Source organism: Mytilus trossulus, chromosome 10, assembly GCF_036588685.1.
Source record: "Mytilus trossulus isolate FHL-02 chromosome 10, PNRI_Mtr1.1.1.hap1, whole genome shotgun sequence".
In the NCBI taxonomy this organism is placed as follows: Eukaryota; Metazoa; Mollusca; class Bivalvia; order Mytilida; family Mytilidae; genus Mytilus; species Mytilus trossulus.
This window is the reverse complement of record NC_086382.1, coordinates 34,139,856-34,154,425: the sequence shown is the minus strand read 5'-3', so window position 1 is coordinate 34,154,425 and position 14,570 is coordinate 34,139,856. Positions and strand designations below refer to the sequence as shown.

General features: G+C 32.2%; 1 protein-coding gene across 1 annotated transcript in view; it reads right to left on the bottom strand.

Annotated features, from left to right (window-relative positions):
- The window catches only part of LOC134687844 (coadhesin-like), a 38,512-nt gene extending 24,844 nt beyond the window's left edge, over window positions 1-13,668 (bottom strand). The window contains exons 1-5 of the mRNA XM_063548303.1: window positions 13,605-13,668; window positions 12,856-13,026; window positions 10,894-11,064; window positions 8,547-8,717; window positions 6,400-6,570 (exon numbers count right to left, since the gene is read on the bottom strand). Coding sequence (XP_063404373.1) covers window positions 6,400-6,570; window positions 8,547-8,717; window positions 10,894-11,064; window positions 12,856-13,026; window positions 13,605-13,668 — 748 coding nt within the window. The remainder of the gene's footprint in view (window positions 1-6,399; window positions 6,571-8,546; window positions 8,718-10,893; window positions 11,065-12,855; window positions 13,027-13,604) is intronic.
- Between the last annotated feature and the right edge of the window lie 902 nt (window positions 13,669-14,570).

The following is a 14,570-nucleotide window of genomic DNA, read 5'->3' as shown; positions in this document are numbered from 1 at the left end:
CGCCAATTTTTATTTTGAGTAATAGTAAAAGTTCAATGATAAGTTAATATTGATATTAAAAGACCTCCGAACAAAAAGGGAAGTTCAGATTTGAACAGCCCTTTTTGTGAGGAGGTCTTTTAATGTCAATATTAACTTAATAATTGAACTTTTACTGACTTACAAACCGTCAAAAATATAAGAAAAGTACATAAAAAGCACTTGCAGAAACCTAATTCCCCTGAACTGGACGAGTCTAAATATGTTCAACTTAAATGATAGTTAAACAGTACTCAGACTGATATATACAATTAACAGTTACCAAATTAAAATGAAAACGGACCGATTTAATGGCATTACATCATATAATTATTATTGATGATAAAAAAAATAGCATCTAAATAACACTAAATGATAGTTTTACAAAACTAGGGGGTGAATTTATATTTTTTTATCCAACTTTTCAAAATAACGATTTCTTATTTAATAAATCAGGCAATCAAAACCCCATATAGACCTCATTTATAACTGACCAATGAATATTATGCCCAACAACTTCATGCTATATATACTTGATGTTTTTGATCTGTCAGTAATCATGAAATAGATTCGTAAAGATCAGACCTTAGAAAACAGTAAGTAAACTCTTCCAACAATTAGTTTTTTAAACAGCTTGTTTCAGAACTTCTAATCGAACAGACCTAGATGCATAAGGTCCTTCACAATATTCATCCGGTAAATGTTCCTTTTGTATCTAATCCTACATTACGTTACATGCGAATGCAAAATAAGTTTTGTCTATTCAGTCCAATTAATAAAAAGATCTTGCTTTATTTGTGTTTTTAAAATAAAAAACTATGCATGCAAACTTCAATGAATAAAACCGTATTAAACTAGGTTTCACTGTCCCGATCAAAACTTGTGAGGCGAGATATATTCGCAAGGTCAATGCATTATATGAAAACAAACTCTTTAATTTAGTCGTCCGTTATTCCCTTTTCATGTCTAAATAAAGCAAAAACAACTGAAAAAACTTTTATCTTTCTTAGTTTTATCCTTGCCTGGCAAAAAAAATTCATATGTTATAAATCGTATTAAAACAGTAGATAAGAACCATAGTAAAAAAATATTTAAAACTTTTTTAATAAGCATTCAGTTATGTGATAAACTGAAGAGACCCCCCCCCCCCCAAAAAAAAACAAAAAAAAAACAACCAACAAACAAACAAACAAAACAAAAAAAACAACAACATTTGAATGGGAATCTAGTCTTTGTGTGCTAAGTACTAGTACAGAGAAATAAATTAAGTTGATTGATTGTTGTTTGCTTAACGTCCAGTAGCAAATATTTCATGCATGTTTATGACTATAACACATAAATTTTAAATACTATAGGTAGGTCGTACAATAGGAGGTCGACAGTGAGGTTGGACGTGAAACTTTAAAATACCACTGGAAAATGAGGGTAATATTGAATAAGGACAGAAATTTAGACTTGAAACAGCTGGCAATATTCAGACCACACGAATAAAAGGTGCAAGAGTTTTTAATTTGCCGAGAGCGTTGATCCATAAAATCCACCCTGAAGTCGATCATCCATGTTTACGTGTAGTTTAAAATATCATTTCACGCATCCAATTTAGATTAGATACTTTTAGCTAGCTTTAGTAACTGTGAGAATTTTGTGAAACTGTATTGTGTATTGTACTTAAGTTTTTGGTATGATATTCTGTACTACCGATCCCTACCGCTCTCTTGGTTGGTCTCGTGTGAGGGCGTTCGGATCGAGAGCGGGAGGTCATTTGTTCGAATCCCGAAAGGCTCAAACAAAGACGTTAATTAAATTGGTATTCTATTTCAACGCTAAACTCATGGATTCATTGACTAAGAGCATAGACTGGCCGGCTCAGAGTCGGAAATGTGTCCGGTTCGGGTGACTTTTCTTCCTGCGAACTAATATCTTGTGAACTTACACAATAAAAAAAACCCGACTCAGCTTAACGGGGTTAATACTCTTATTATATTTACATGTAATCGTCCTGAATATTAATTTTATTTGCCGCTGGTCGTCATCAATTATCATTAAATATTTTACCGTTTTATTATACAGTGAAGGGTTTTTCTTTTACTGGTTTACATTCCATTTTCTTAAATTTTCACGAATCAAAATTAAAATATGGCAGGTGAAATTTTTCAACCAAACACTTGTGATTGTTGGGATATCTTTTACGATAATATAATTAAATCAAATGTGCCTTTTCGGATATATAATATTTGACGGTAAATATTATTGAATTAACTCCGTATAACTATTATTTAGTTATCGGTCGGTTTTGAGCTTATTATTCTGTATACGCATCTTTCTATAAAAAAAAAGACCGAATGTTGATTCTAAATATTTTGATTTATCTGTGTCTTTGGGTTGCTGTCGCATTAATGTATACCTTTATCTCCTTTTATTCAAAACCAAATGATTCGCTTGGGTATAGGAATATTGACATCTCTGGACCTCTCCCGTCCCACAGTTTACCCTTGCTAAATGGGTGCGTTCGTTTGGCTTTTTGGTTATATAAATACACAGAGTCCGATCAAAATATGATAGGAATATATATATCCGATGCCTGGTGTAGTGAGAATTTCTTTATCTTTACCTTAAAAAAACATTCGAGGGAAAGACGATCTACGCACGAGTTGAATGATTGAAATGTGTAAACAACAAGAATGGTCAGCTAAATCTTTTCAAATAAGTCGCATGGCTGATTTTAACAACATTTTTTGTGACTTTTGCTAGAACAATAGTAGATGAAAAAAAAATGTAACAAAACCGATCAGCAAGACAAAATAAAAAGATGAAACGCCCAAAACAAGTTGAATCTTTTTATAAATTGTTGTCAACCTTTTTTTGTCATTTTTTTGTTGTTGCTTTTATGACAACTATTATACCAGTCTGAGATATAAATAAACTTGAAACAGCAAATGTTGTCACCTAGACGAGACAGCCGTCATTGTACGCTTCAATATATGAGTTATTGCCACTCATTGAAGATTGTTTTTCTGTTCTAGTCCCTCCCCTATTAGTTTTGCTGGAAGTTATACAATGTAACCCCTGATGTGTACTACGACAACGTTTTTTTTAATGTTAAAAAAGATTAAATGCAAAGAGAAAAATGATGGAAGAAATTCTAAGATTTACGCATAAAAATTCAAATGTAAATAATAATGAAATATATAAAAATTGGAAAACTGTTTGAGACAATAATCAACTGTGGACAAATGGTTATACATCACTACATGAAGCTGATTAATGTTTTGCTCCTATTTGTCCAGTGGCAAATATGTCATGCATATTCACGACTAGATTCAAAGTGGATAAATCTGAAGGAAATGCTTACAAATTTAGAGTGGTACTTTTTACTATAAGGCAGAGCGTTCGCTAGAGGTAAAACGTATGCCGTAATAGAATAGATTTAAACCATAAAGATCGAACTCGTAAGTTAAGCTATTAGCCCTCCTTCCCTCTTTTTTCTCCACGATAGTCGAATGTCATAAACAAAACGTCATGAATTTACAATCAATAAGGGCCACTATAAGTAAATGAGATATGGACTTTTTTTATAAATAGATTCCTATTGCAGCCAACATCTCCCGGTTCGGGACAGCTTATTATTTCCACAAATACCGCCTGATTATTGACCAAAAGCACTTTGAATCAAACAAATACCGTGTTCGTATCCACCCTCTATTACCCTACCGCAGAATTACTACCTCAGGTGTTGGTTCACCATATTTAAATTCTTTAATTGTAAATTAAGGTATTTTGCTGGGTGTTTTTTTCCCGATCCTATTTCGGACCCCCTGATTTTAAGAGGGCGTATCTAATTAGTCATGCCCGATTAACTTTAAGTAAATTGAACCTCAACTTAAAGACCTACACCGGGTAAATAAGTTCGAGGTACAATAAGTAGACAATAGAAATCCTTTGTGAAATGAGATCGTCCCAGGTTTCTTAAATAATTATTTTGCGTTGAATAACAATGAAAAATGCACGAGCAGGTTTGTAAAGCAAGATTAAAATGTATGTTTGAATGGTTTGACACCAGTAATTTTTTTTGGGGGCCCTTTACAGCTTGCCGTTCGGTGTGAGCCAAGGCTCCGTGTTGAAGACCGTACCTTGATCTATAATGGTTTACTTTTATAAATTGTGACTTGGATGGAGAGTTGTCTCATTGGCATTCATACCACATCTTCCTATATCTATATATGGTTGATTTTCTGTATTGAAATGCTGTTCAATTAGTTCGAGGAATTTCCAAAGATTGTTTATTTTCGCATTTTTATGACGCAGTGAAGGAAATTTACTATAAAGTTAAGCCATTAGTATAAGAGTGTAGGGAGACATGATTTCAAATCTGAAAGCTTCTTTGGCCTTGGCTGAAAAAACTGCGAGCATTCCTTGATACTACATAAATGATATTGTATTACGTATCTCAATGTCTTTATAATAACACTGTATTATTAAAAGCTACTAAAAGCTAGTTCAAAGCAAACTACTACTAATAAATAAATCATGTACTCCCATACTTAATTAATATACAGTACACACTCAACGAATTTAGAGTATAAACGTCTTAAACAATCTGAAAAACTCATGACATTGTGCGATACTAGACTTTATGTATAATGTAGGACCACGAGTACCCAAAGCTTTACGTACATTGCCATATATATTCAGTTAGATTTATTCTTTTTATATAACCATAGCCTACAGTCTATTTTAAGGGCATATGTCTATATAAAATATATATGTATAAATTTCTTCAATCTAATATAAATGACCAAATGGAATACTACCTATCTCACCCAAACAAAGAAACAAGAAAATTCTTAACCAAATTTAGAATAAGCGATTATTGTCTTTTAATAGAAACTGGACGATATACAAAAATACCAAGAAATGAAAGAAATGTGAAATATGAAAATCTTAGATGATGAATTCCATTTTTTCTTTAAGCTGTAAAATTAATGAAAATAAAAGAGAAATCTTTTAAAATATTATATCGGAAATAAGCAGCTGCGCCATGAGCGCATGATACACACGACGTCTTGTGTGGAAGTTTTATGCAATAATCATAAATAGTGTCTGAGAAAGTTTTAAGCAATAACCATATATTGTTTTTGAGACACGGCGGGACATGTGAAACCCCCAACCCTGTTTTTTTTTTTTAACAAACCCCCAACCCTGCGTTTTTTTTTTTTACAAAAAACTAAATATCACTAAAATAAAATTTTGAATCAAAACCAAAAAGTATACAGATCTTTAGATTAATATAACAAGGAAGTGTGCAGAGTTTTTAGCAATAATCATAAATTATTTTTGAGATACGGCGCGACATGTAAAAAAAACCTCCCCTGTTTAACAAAATACTCAAAAACTCCAAAATAAAGTTTTAAATCATCACCAAAAAGTGAACAGATCTTTAGATAAATATAACAAAGAAGTGTGTAAAGTTTTAAATCATCACCAAAAAGTGAACAGATTTTTAGATAAATATAACAAAGAAGTGTGTAAAGTTTTAAATCATCACCAAAAAGTGAACAGATCTTTAGATAAATATAACAAAGAAGTTTGTAAAGTTTTAAGCAATAATCATAAATTGTATTTGAGATATGGCACAACATGTAAAAAAAACCTCCCCCTTTTTTACAAAATACTCAATAACTCTAAAATGAAATTTTGAATCATCACCAAAAAGTATACAGATATTAAGATTAATATAACTAAGAAGTGTTTAAAGTTTTAAGCCATAATGAAGAATTGTTTTTGAGATACAGTGCGACATGTGAAAAAAACACACCCCTGTTTTAGTTACAAAGTGCCGTAACTAAAAAAGTTTTAATCTTATTTTCACCAAAAAGTATACAGATCATTTGACCATCATAAGAAACAACTATTTTAAGTTTCATAATATTTGGAAAAGTCGTTCTCAAGTTACGGTGCGACATGTTTACGCCGGACAGACGGACAGACAGACAGACAGACAGACGGACGGACGGACGGACACATGACATTGGTATACCATAATACGTCCCGTCAAAATTTTGACGGGCGTATAAAAATGGCAATTTTAATACACTTAAATTAACTGATAAACTCATGATTTTACTAAATCCATCAACACCAAATGATATAAAAAAAACAGTAGAACTGCGGAAAGGAGACCAATATTAATTGTTTTAACATGTATATTATAATGGTTGAGTTTTTCTTATGTTTGTTTTGTCTCTATATTTGCTATAACCAAAATTGGTTTTTGTTTGTATTGCAAAAAAAGAAAAAAAAAGGTACAAGAGTTGCATATTTCACATAATAACTACCTTCTTGAACAAGATTGAAGACAATTCATGTAAATTGTATACTTACTTGGACAAGGATTTGATGCGCATTGTGTACTTTCTGTGCCAGAGCCACTACAACCCGGTCCGTTGTTAGCTGCTGCTGGGTTATCACATGATCTGCTTCTCTCTTGGATACCACCACCACAGGTCTTAGAGCACATTGTCCAGTCCTTCCAACTTCCCCAGTTACCAGATACTACAATATATATTTTAAAAATTGTAAGGGTTCCGCGGAACCCAGTGTCTCGCCAATTTTTACTGTTGATCGCAGGCTAAAAAAAATGAGGCAAAAAATCAATGAAAATATTGATACTATCTTATGATTGTAAGACGCTTCTGTCCAAGTTTGGTAAAAATCTAGGATATTTAATGAATCTGATAAATGTTTTGAAAACTTTAACTGCAGACTGTACATAATGATTTAAACGTAAAATACAGAAAAAATCTTTTTACAAAATTTACTTCTGGATACTATCTTATGATCATAAATAAGCTTCTGTCCAATTTTGGTACAAACCAAGGATAGTTTAAGAACGTTATTAAAATCTTTCAAACTTTAACCACAGAGTGAATGTAATGTTTCCCTGCAGAAAAATTAAGTCCATTTAAAAGTAAAATACCGAAAAAATGGACTTATTTTTTTACAAAATTTACTTCTGGATACTATCTTATGATCATAAACAAGCTTCTGTCCAAGTTTGGTACAAACCAAGGATAGTTTAAGAAAGTTATTAAAATTCTAAAAACTTTAACCACAGAGTGAATGTAATTGCCCACGCAGAAAAAACTAAGTCCATTTATAAGTAAAATAAAAAAATGAAATTTTTGTTTATAAAATTTACTTCTGGATACTATCTTATGATCATAAACAAGCTTCTGTCCAAGTTTAGTACAAACCGAGGATAGTTTAAGAAAGTTATTAAAATTCTAAAAACTTTAACCACAGAGTGAATGTAATGTTTCCCTGCAGAAAAAAACTAAGTCCATTTATGAGTAAAATACGAAAAAAATGGACTTTTATTTTTACAAAATTTACATCTGGATACTATCTTATGATCATAAACAAGCTTCTGTCCAAGTTTGGTAGAAATCCAGTAAAGTTTAAGAAAGTAATCAAAATTTCAAAAACTTTAACCACAGAGTGTATATTTGTTGACGCCGCCGACGACGCCGACGACGACGGAATGTAGGATCGCTTAGTCTCGCTTTTTCGACTAAAGTTGAAGGCTCGACAAAAAGACACACCTGCCGACTCTTATTGCTCAAATTTGAGGTTAACTACTATTAAAGATAGCTTTCTTCCTATTTTCGATTAAAATTCCTTTTTATATGAAAATAAAATGATGATTTATGATTGCCAATTAATCAACTCTCTACAAGCGACCTCATGACATTGATGTAATAACCATACGGACTTAGACAATGAGTAAAACTTATAGTGCATAGCAAGCTATACAAGGCCTCGAAATGACAAATGTAAACCAATACAAATGAGAAAATTAACAGTCTGATGTATATACAAAACAAAACACGAAAAAGAAATATGATTTACAGGAACAAACAACAAGCACGTATATACAGGTTCCTCACTTGGGACAAACACATACAGCTTCAACTGTTTCGGTTCTTATACATCCATGGCTTTCAAATATTCGGCTTTACGCGTTTTTGTTGAAGTTTAATTTAAAAAATCCCTTCAGAAGCACGTCATTGAAACCTTGTTGCTTTCATGTTTGGTCTGAACAGTTCGTAAACTAAAGGGGAAAGATCACAATGGGCTATTTAAACTAATCAGTTGAGAACAAACTGACAACGAGATAGCAAAAAAAAACGAAAAACGACGAAAGACAAACAGTACACAAAACACATCAAAGAAAACACGACAGACTAAGCAACACGAACCCCAACCCAATAGTGGGTAATTTCAGGTTCTCTTAAGTTTAGAATGTGCAGGTGTAATCGAACATTTTCTATATAAGGACATATAAATGCCTGTACCAAGTCAGGAAAATAACAGTTTTTTTTCCTTTCTTTTGATGTGTTTGAGCTTTTGATTTTGCCATTTGATAAAAGACTTTTCGTTTTGAATGTTCCTTACATTATTTTCTATATAAAATGACTACCTTCTTGAACACGACTGACCATAATCGATATAATTTTTTTGGTACTTACTTGGACACCTAAGCGGTTTACACTGTCTACTTTGTGACCCAGTTCCACTGCAGTCTCGACCGTTGTTAGCTGGTGCTGGGCTATCACATGTTCTTCTCCTACGTTGGCGACCATTCTTGCATCCTCCAAAGCAAGAAGACCATTCCTTCCATTCGCCCCAATCACCATTTACTGCAAAAAGGGACAATACAATATAGTAACTGTTGCATACCATCATTGTCACAAAAAGATGTTTTCTACTCTTCGTGGTGAAAACAATTCTCGTCATATTTTTCCTTTAAAAAATCATATTTCATAACCTTTTTTTACTTCAATTTGTTATAGTTTTAATAAAAATAACCAGATTCTAAGTTTTCGATACTATTACATTCTGAAAAAATAAAGATGGTAAGAAAATATATACAATTGAGCGGTTCACCAGTTAATCTGTCACATTTGTAACTTGCTTTACCTAATTTAATAACTTCACCTTAATTTGTTTTTGTTTTTGTTTGGTACCATTTACATTATGCAGTCGTCTTTGTAACCATACAGCGTATGTGAGTGTCGTTCATTTCCATGATTACTACTCAGTTTATCAATTCATAACCTCGAATATTTTCCGTTTTCTTTTACGGACTTACCAATATCATGTAATAATTGTTTTAATCTTAAACCGTTCTGTATGGTAAACTGGTAAATATGTAACTTTTCATTTAAAAATTATTTCAAGAGTATGAAAAAGGCGTCAGGTATTTCTGAATTTTTTTTTATCTTCCTTGCGATGAACATCAATTTGAATACTAAGTGTGAAGCAAGATTTAAATTATTTTTCAAGGAATTCTGTATTTTCACATTTTCATGATGAAGTGTAAGAAATATAATATGAAGCTCAGCCACACATACAGGAGTGTAAAAAAAGATAGTTTCTACGAGCATTCTTTGATTCTATCTAATATTGTTATTTTTGCTTTGTTCGTTCTAGATTCGTTATTTTGAAAGCAAGTGCTTTTCTGTGATGATTTGTATTGGATGATTTTTGTGAACCTTTTAGTTCATAATACAGAGATAAATCAAATTGGGTTCGAGTTGAGATATCAAAATACTGATTTACTAATAAGCCTAACAAATAGTCCAATAGTTGTCCTAGTTCGGCCAGGAACCACTTCGATGGTTGTCCTTTGAAACATATGCATACTTTTAACGATATTCCATTGAGGTTTTGATAAATGATAACCGTTGTAAACCGGTTCATATAAAGGGTCAATATAAAAAAAATATGGTTGATTGTCAATCAGACAAATGTCCACCAGAGAGTTCAGATGAAGTGGATCTATGCAATTAATATAAATAGAAAGCCCCATTCCGTATACATTTTTTTTGTAGTTTGCTATAAAATGCTCCGATATGAACATGTAAAATAATTCAAACGAGAGAACTAATCTGATGTTTGAACATGTATGCCATATTTGTTTTTCGTAAATTGTTTTGTTATAAATTATAAGTTGAAATTGTTTCAAATTTTTCATGTTAGGTCATTTTATCCAACTATACGGTATGTTTTTTTCTCATTGTTGAAAGCCATATAAATGTTTACATCAACATTATTTGAACTTTGGTGGATAGTTGTTTCATTGGTAATCATACCATATCTCTTCTTTTTTTAATATTGACTGAATTGTTTCTAACAATAACAATGGTAGATACGAAAATCAAATATTACAGATAAGGATTAACGGCAACCACTAAATTACACGTCCCTGACTTGGGATAGGCACATGAAGTAATTGAAATGTAAGACTTAACCAACCAAATGAACGCATGCATAACAGCACAAAAAAAAATCATATAATTCAGTTAACAATGTATTGACACATTAGATCGGAATAAAACACTTCATAAACAATTGAAAAAAGCAACATATTACACGCACCCTTATAGGAGTATTCGCAGATACAGAAAGAAAGTTCAGAGACAATTTCAACTAATAGATAAATCACGTTCTCCGAGACTGAAGAATGAATCAGTACACATGCCACGGATTGCGTTTAACGATGTCATACATTGTCGAAAACAGTTTGAGGAACGCATTGTGCAATGCTTAAATATATGTAATGGTAGCGATTTGATGTCGGATGACGAATGTTGATAACTGTACATATATAGCACTATACGTTTAGTTATGTTTAAATGTTAAACACATGTATTATAAAATATTGCCAACAATATAACAGGAAAAAATTGTTACAGTGTTAAAAGCAGAAGGAATTTTAAGAGTGCTCAATATTATGTACAAGTTTTACAAATTTATATAATGAGTACCTACATGAATAAGACTGGCAATATTTCATGTAAATTGAACACTTACTTGGACAAGGATTCGGTGCACATTGTCTACTTTCTGTGCCAGAGCCACTACAATTCGGTCCGTTGTTAGCTGGTGCTGGGTTATCACATGATCTTTTTCTCTCCTGGCTACCACCATCACAGCTTGCAGAGCACATTGTCCAGTCCGTCCAACTTCCCCATTTGCCTCTTACTATTTTAGACATGGTAAGAAGATAAAGTCGTTTACTCTTATTGCTAAATATCAAAGTTGCCAACTATTCTATTACATGTAAAGACAGCTGTCTTTCTATTATTCAATGAAAAATTTCTTTTTTATAACCTACTTATATTTCATTTTTTTTTAAAAGTTTGAATAAAAATAAAATGATTTACAATGATTTAATAATTCACTTTCCGTACCTATTTATACGGATAAATAACAAATGCTTAGAAAATATGCATATGTAGATATAGGAAGATGTGGTGTGAGTGCCAATGAGACAACTCCCCATCCAAATAACAATTTAAAAATTAAACCATTATAGGTTAAAGTACGGCCTTCAATACGGAGCCTAGATAAACATGACATATCGGTGTCTTGTCTGCCTTTTTTAACTTTACTTTTTATTTTGTTTGTCAGATACCATTCAGTCGAAGGTGTTTCGATAAGGGGGTCAAATATACCAAAGGGATATTCAAACCCAGAATTCAGAACGAACTGACAATGTCAAGGTAAAAAATGAAAACCGACAAACAGACAAACAAATGTATACACATTTCGTCCTATTGATTAACTACGAAGTTGAGTCACAAATATCAGAGTGAAATCGAAGGAAGGCATGATTTCAGATATGAATTAGTACTTTGATCATGGTTGTCGAACTACTAGCATTATTTAATACTAAATATATTGTTTTGTTTGTACTAAATAAACACATCATATATACAAGGATTTTAATTGTGTACGACAGACGCGCGAATCGTCTACAAAAGACTCATCAGTGACGCTTGAATAAAAAAAGTAAAAAAAAGGTTAGATAGAGATCGAAGCTGAGTAGCACTGAAGACCTATATAACATAAATTCTTTATTTACGAAGCAAGTGGTTTTCTGGACGAATGATATTTTGTGTACCTTAGTTATAGGTCACCCAACAGAGTTAACTTAGGTTCGGATTGATATTTACAAAATAATAGTTGACTAATAAATATGCCAAATATTCATGTGACTGTCACAGATAAGAAACCCCGTTGATGGTTACCCTATTCAATCAAATGCATACCTTAACCGATAAGTGATTGAAGTAAAGAATAGTGCATACAATTATATATCGTCTTATATCACATGTAGCTTTCGATAAGGCTTTACGGGGCATCACATGAAAGTAAGTGGATTTGGTATGATTGCAAATGAAATGGAATTGGCTATCATTTCAGGTCCTTTTCAGTCAAATAGCTAGTCTTTCAAATATTCGGTTTTGTGCGTTCCCTGACAAGGTAAATCTAGAAAAGCACATCGAACGTTTGAAATTTTTAAATGTTGTTTTCATTTTTTAACAGCACTGGGTCAATTACACTGCTGGTGGACTATCAGCCCCGAGGACATTATAAGCTTAGTAGTATCTTGGTACTGACACGATTTATAACAAACCTAACTTTGCCGTTTGTAAATTCATAAATTATAGAGAAACTACGATTTTGACTTCCTCCGGCAAAGTTGACTTTAAAATGGACTTTGCTATTATTTTAGGCCCTTTATGATCATAAAGCTCTTCGTTTGTTTCGGTTCTAATACATCCTTAGATTTCAAATATTCGTCTTAAAGACAAACATCAGTACACAAAACACAACATAGAAAACTAAAGAATGACCAACACGACCCCACCAAAACTGGGGTTTTTCGCAGGTGCTCCTAAGATGAGTATGTGGAATTTTTGTTTCTATTATAAAACAACTACCTACTTGACAAGTCTGAAACTTTGTGATCTTAATTTAGATGCTTACTTGGACAACCAAGACGTTTACATCGTCTTCGTTCTAAACTCTTGCCACTGCAATCTAGACCGTTGTTAGCTGGTGCTGGGCTATCACATGGTCTTCGTCTGACTTGGACGCCACCTTTACAGCTTCCTAAGCAAGAAGACCATGCCATCCATTCTCCATAGTTACCATTGACTTAAAAAACATGACAAGAAAAAGGAAAAATCACAAAAATACCGAAATCAGAGGAAAATCTAATCGGAAAGTCCATAATCACATGGCAAAATCAAATGACAAAACACCTAAAATAACGAATGGACAAGAACTGTCATAGTCCTTACTTGGTACAGGCATTTTCAAATGAAGAAAATGGTGGATTAAACCTGGTTTTATAGCGCTTTTACTCTCACTTCGTTGACAGTCTCATCAAATTCCGTAATATTTACAATGATGCGCGAACTTAACAGACTATAAAATAGTCAAAATATGGGTACAGCAGTCATAATCGTGTAACAACTTTAAAGGCGATATTGGTACATACTGTTATTTGACAAAAACGAGATTTCCTACTCGTCTCTTAACATGGTTAAAGAGAACTTTTGTCATATTGCTCCGTTACAAATTGATTTTTCATAATCTCTTTTTATTTTAATTTATTGAATAGTTTCAATAAAATTATAATATAACTGTCCATACTATTGTTAACTGAATTATAACAGCATTCTAGACAATATATGCATATCAATTTAGGGGTATCAAGCTTCTCATAATACTTATAACTTTCTTTTTCTGTCGACCACCATCATAAATAATAAGATAAGGAATTGCCTGTACCATGTCAGATATATGACAGTTTTTTTTCTTCTCATTCGCTTGACGTGTCTAAGTTTTTGATTATTCAAATAGATAAGGGGCTCTTCGAATTGAATTTTCCTTCGAGTTTGGTATCTCATTGTTTTACATTTATCAGTATTTTGGATGCAACAGCTCTGGAATGATTTTTTCTGTATTTGTTGTTCATAAAACAAAGTTTATTTGATATCTTAAGGTGGTATGGGAGTCTAAAATAAAAATGATAGAATTTGTTCATACTTTGTCATAATGTAGTATATATTGATATATGATCAAAAATATAATAAAAATGATAGGTCACCGTGCATTTTCTCAAGCTACAGGTTGTGACAAAATGACACATATTGTATGGATTATACAGGAAAAACAACATTATGGGATTAGAAATTAAACAAAATAGCTTTCAGACAATGCTTTGAGAATATCAAAAGAAAGGATAGTGTCACCGTACGTTTTATGGACTAAAATACAAAATAGGAAAATTTCATGTAGTTTCCTTCAGAAAATGCACTCTTTTGGAGTTACCTCCCCTTAAAATGCAAATTCAAAAATATTTAAAAACAACCAAAAATAATCTTTAATTGTAAAAATATTAATATTTATAGGTTAAATTCTTATACATTGGTTCTTTTAAATGAACATTCACATTAAATATCTGCATTTCTGCATCAAATTTTGCTTACTTGATTGAAAATGCGGACCTAAGGTTCTCTGTTTTTTAACAATCAAAGATGGCGAAAGACACCCATACAACCTTAAAACACCAGTTGACTGATAAGTATATAACATTTTCATATGGTTGTTCTAAGTCGAACTCGAATCCCGTCAATGGATTCCTATTAAATCATATGCATACATTCAACGGTATGTCATTGAGGTAATGATAA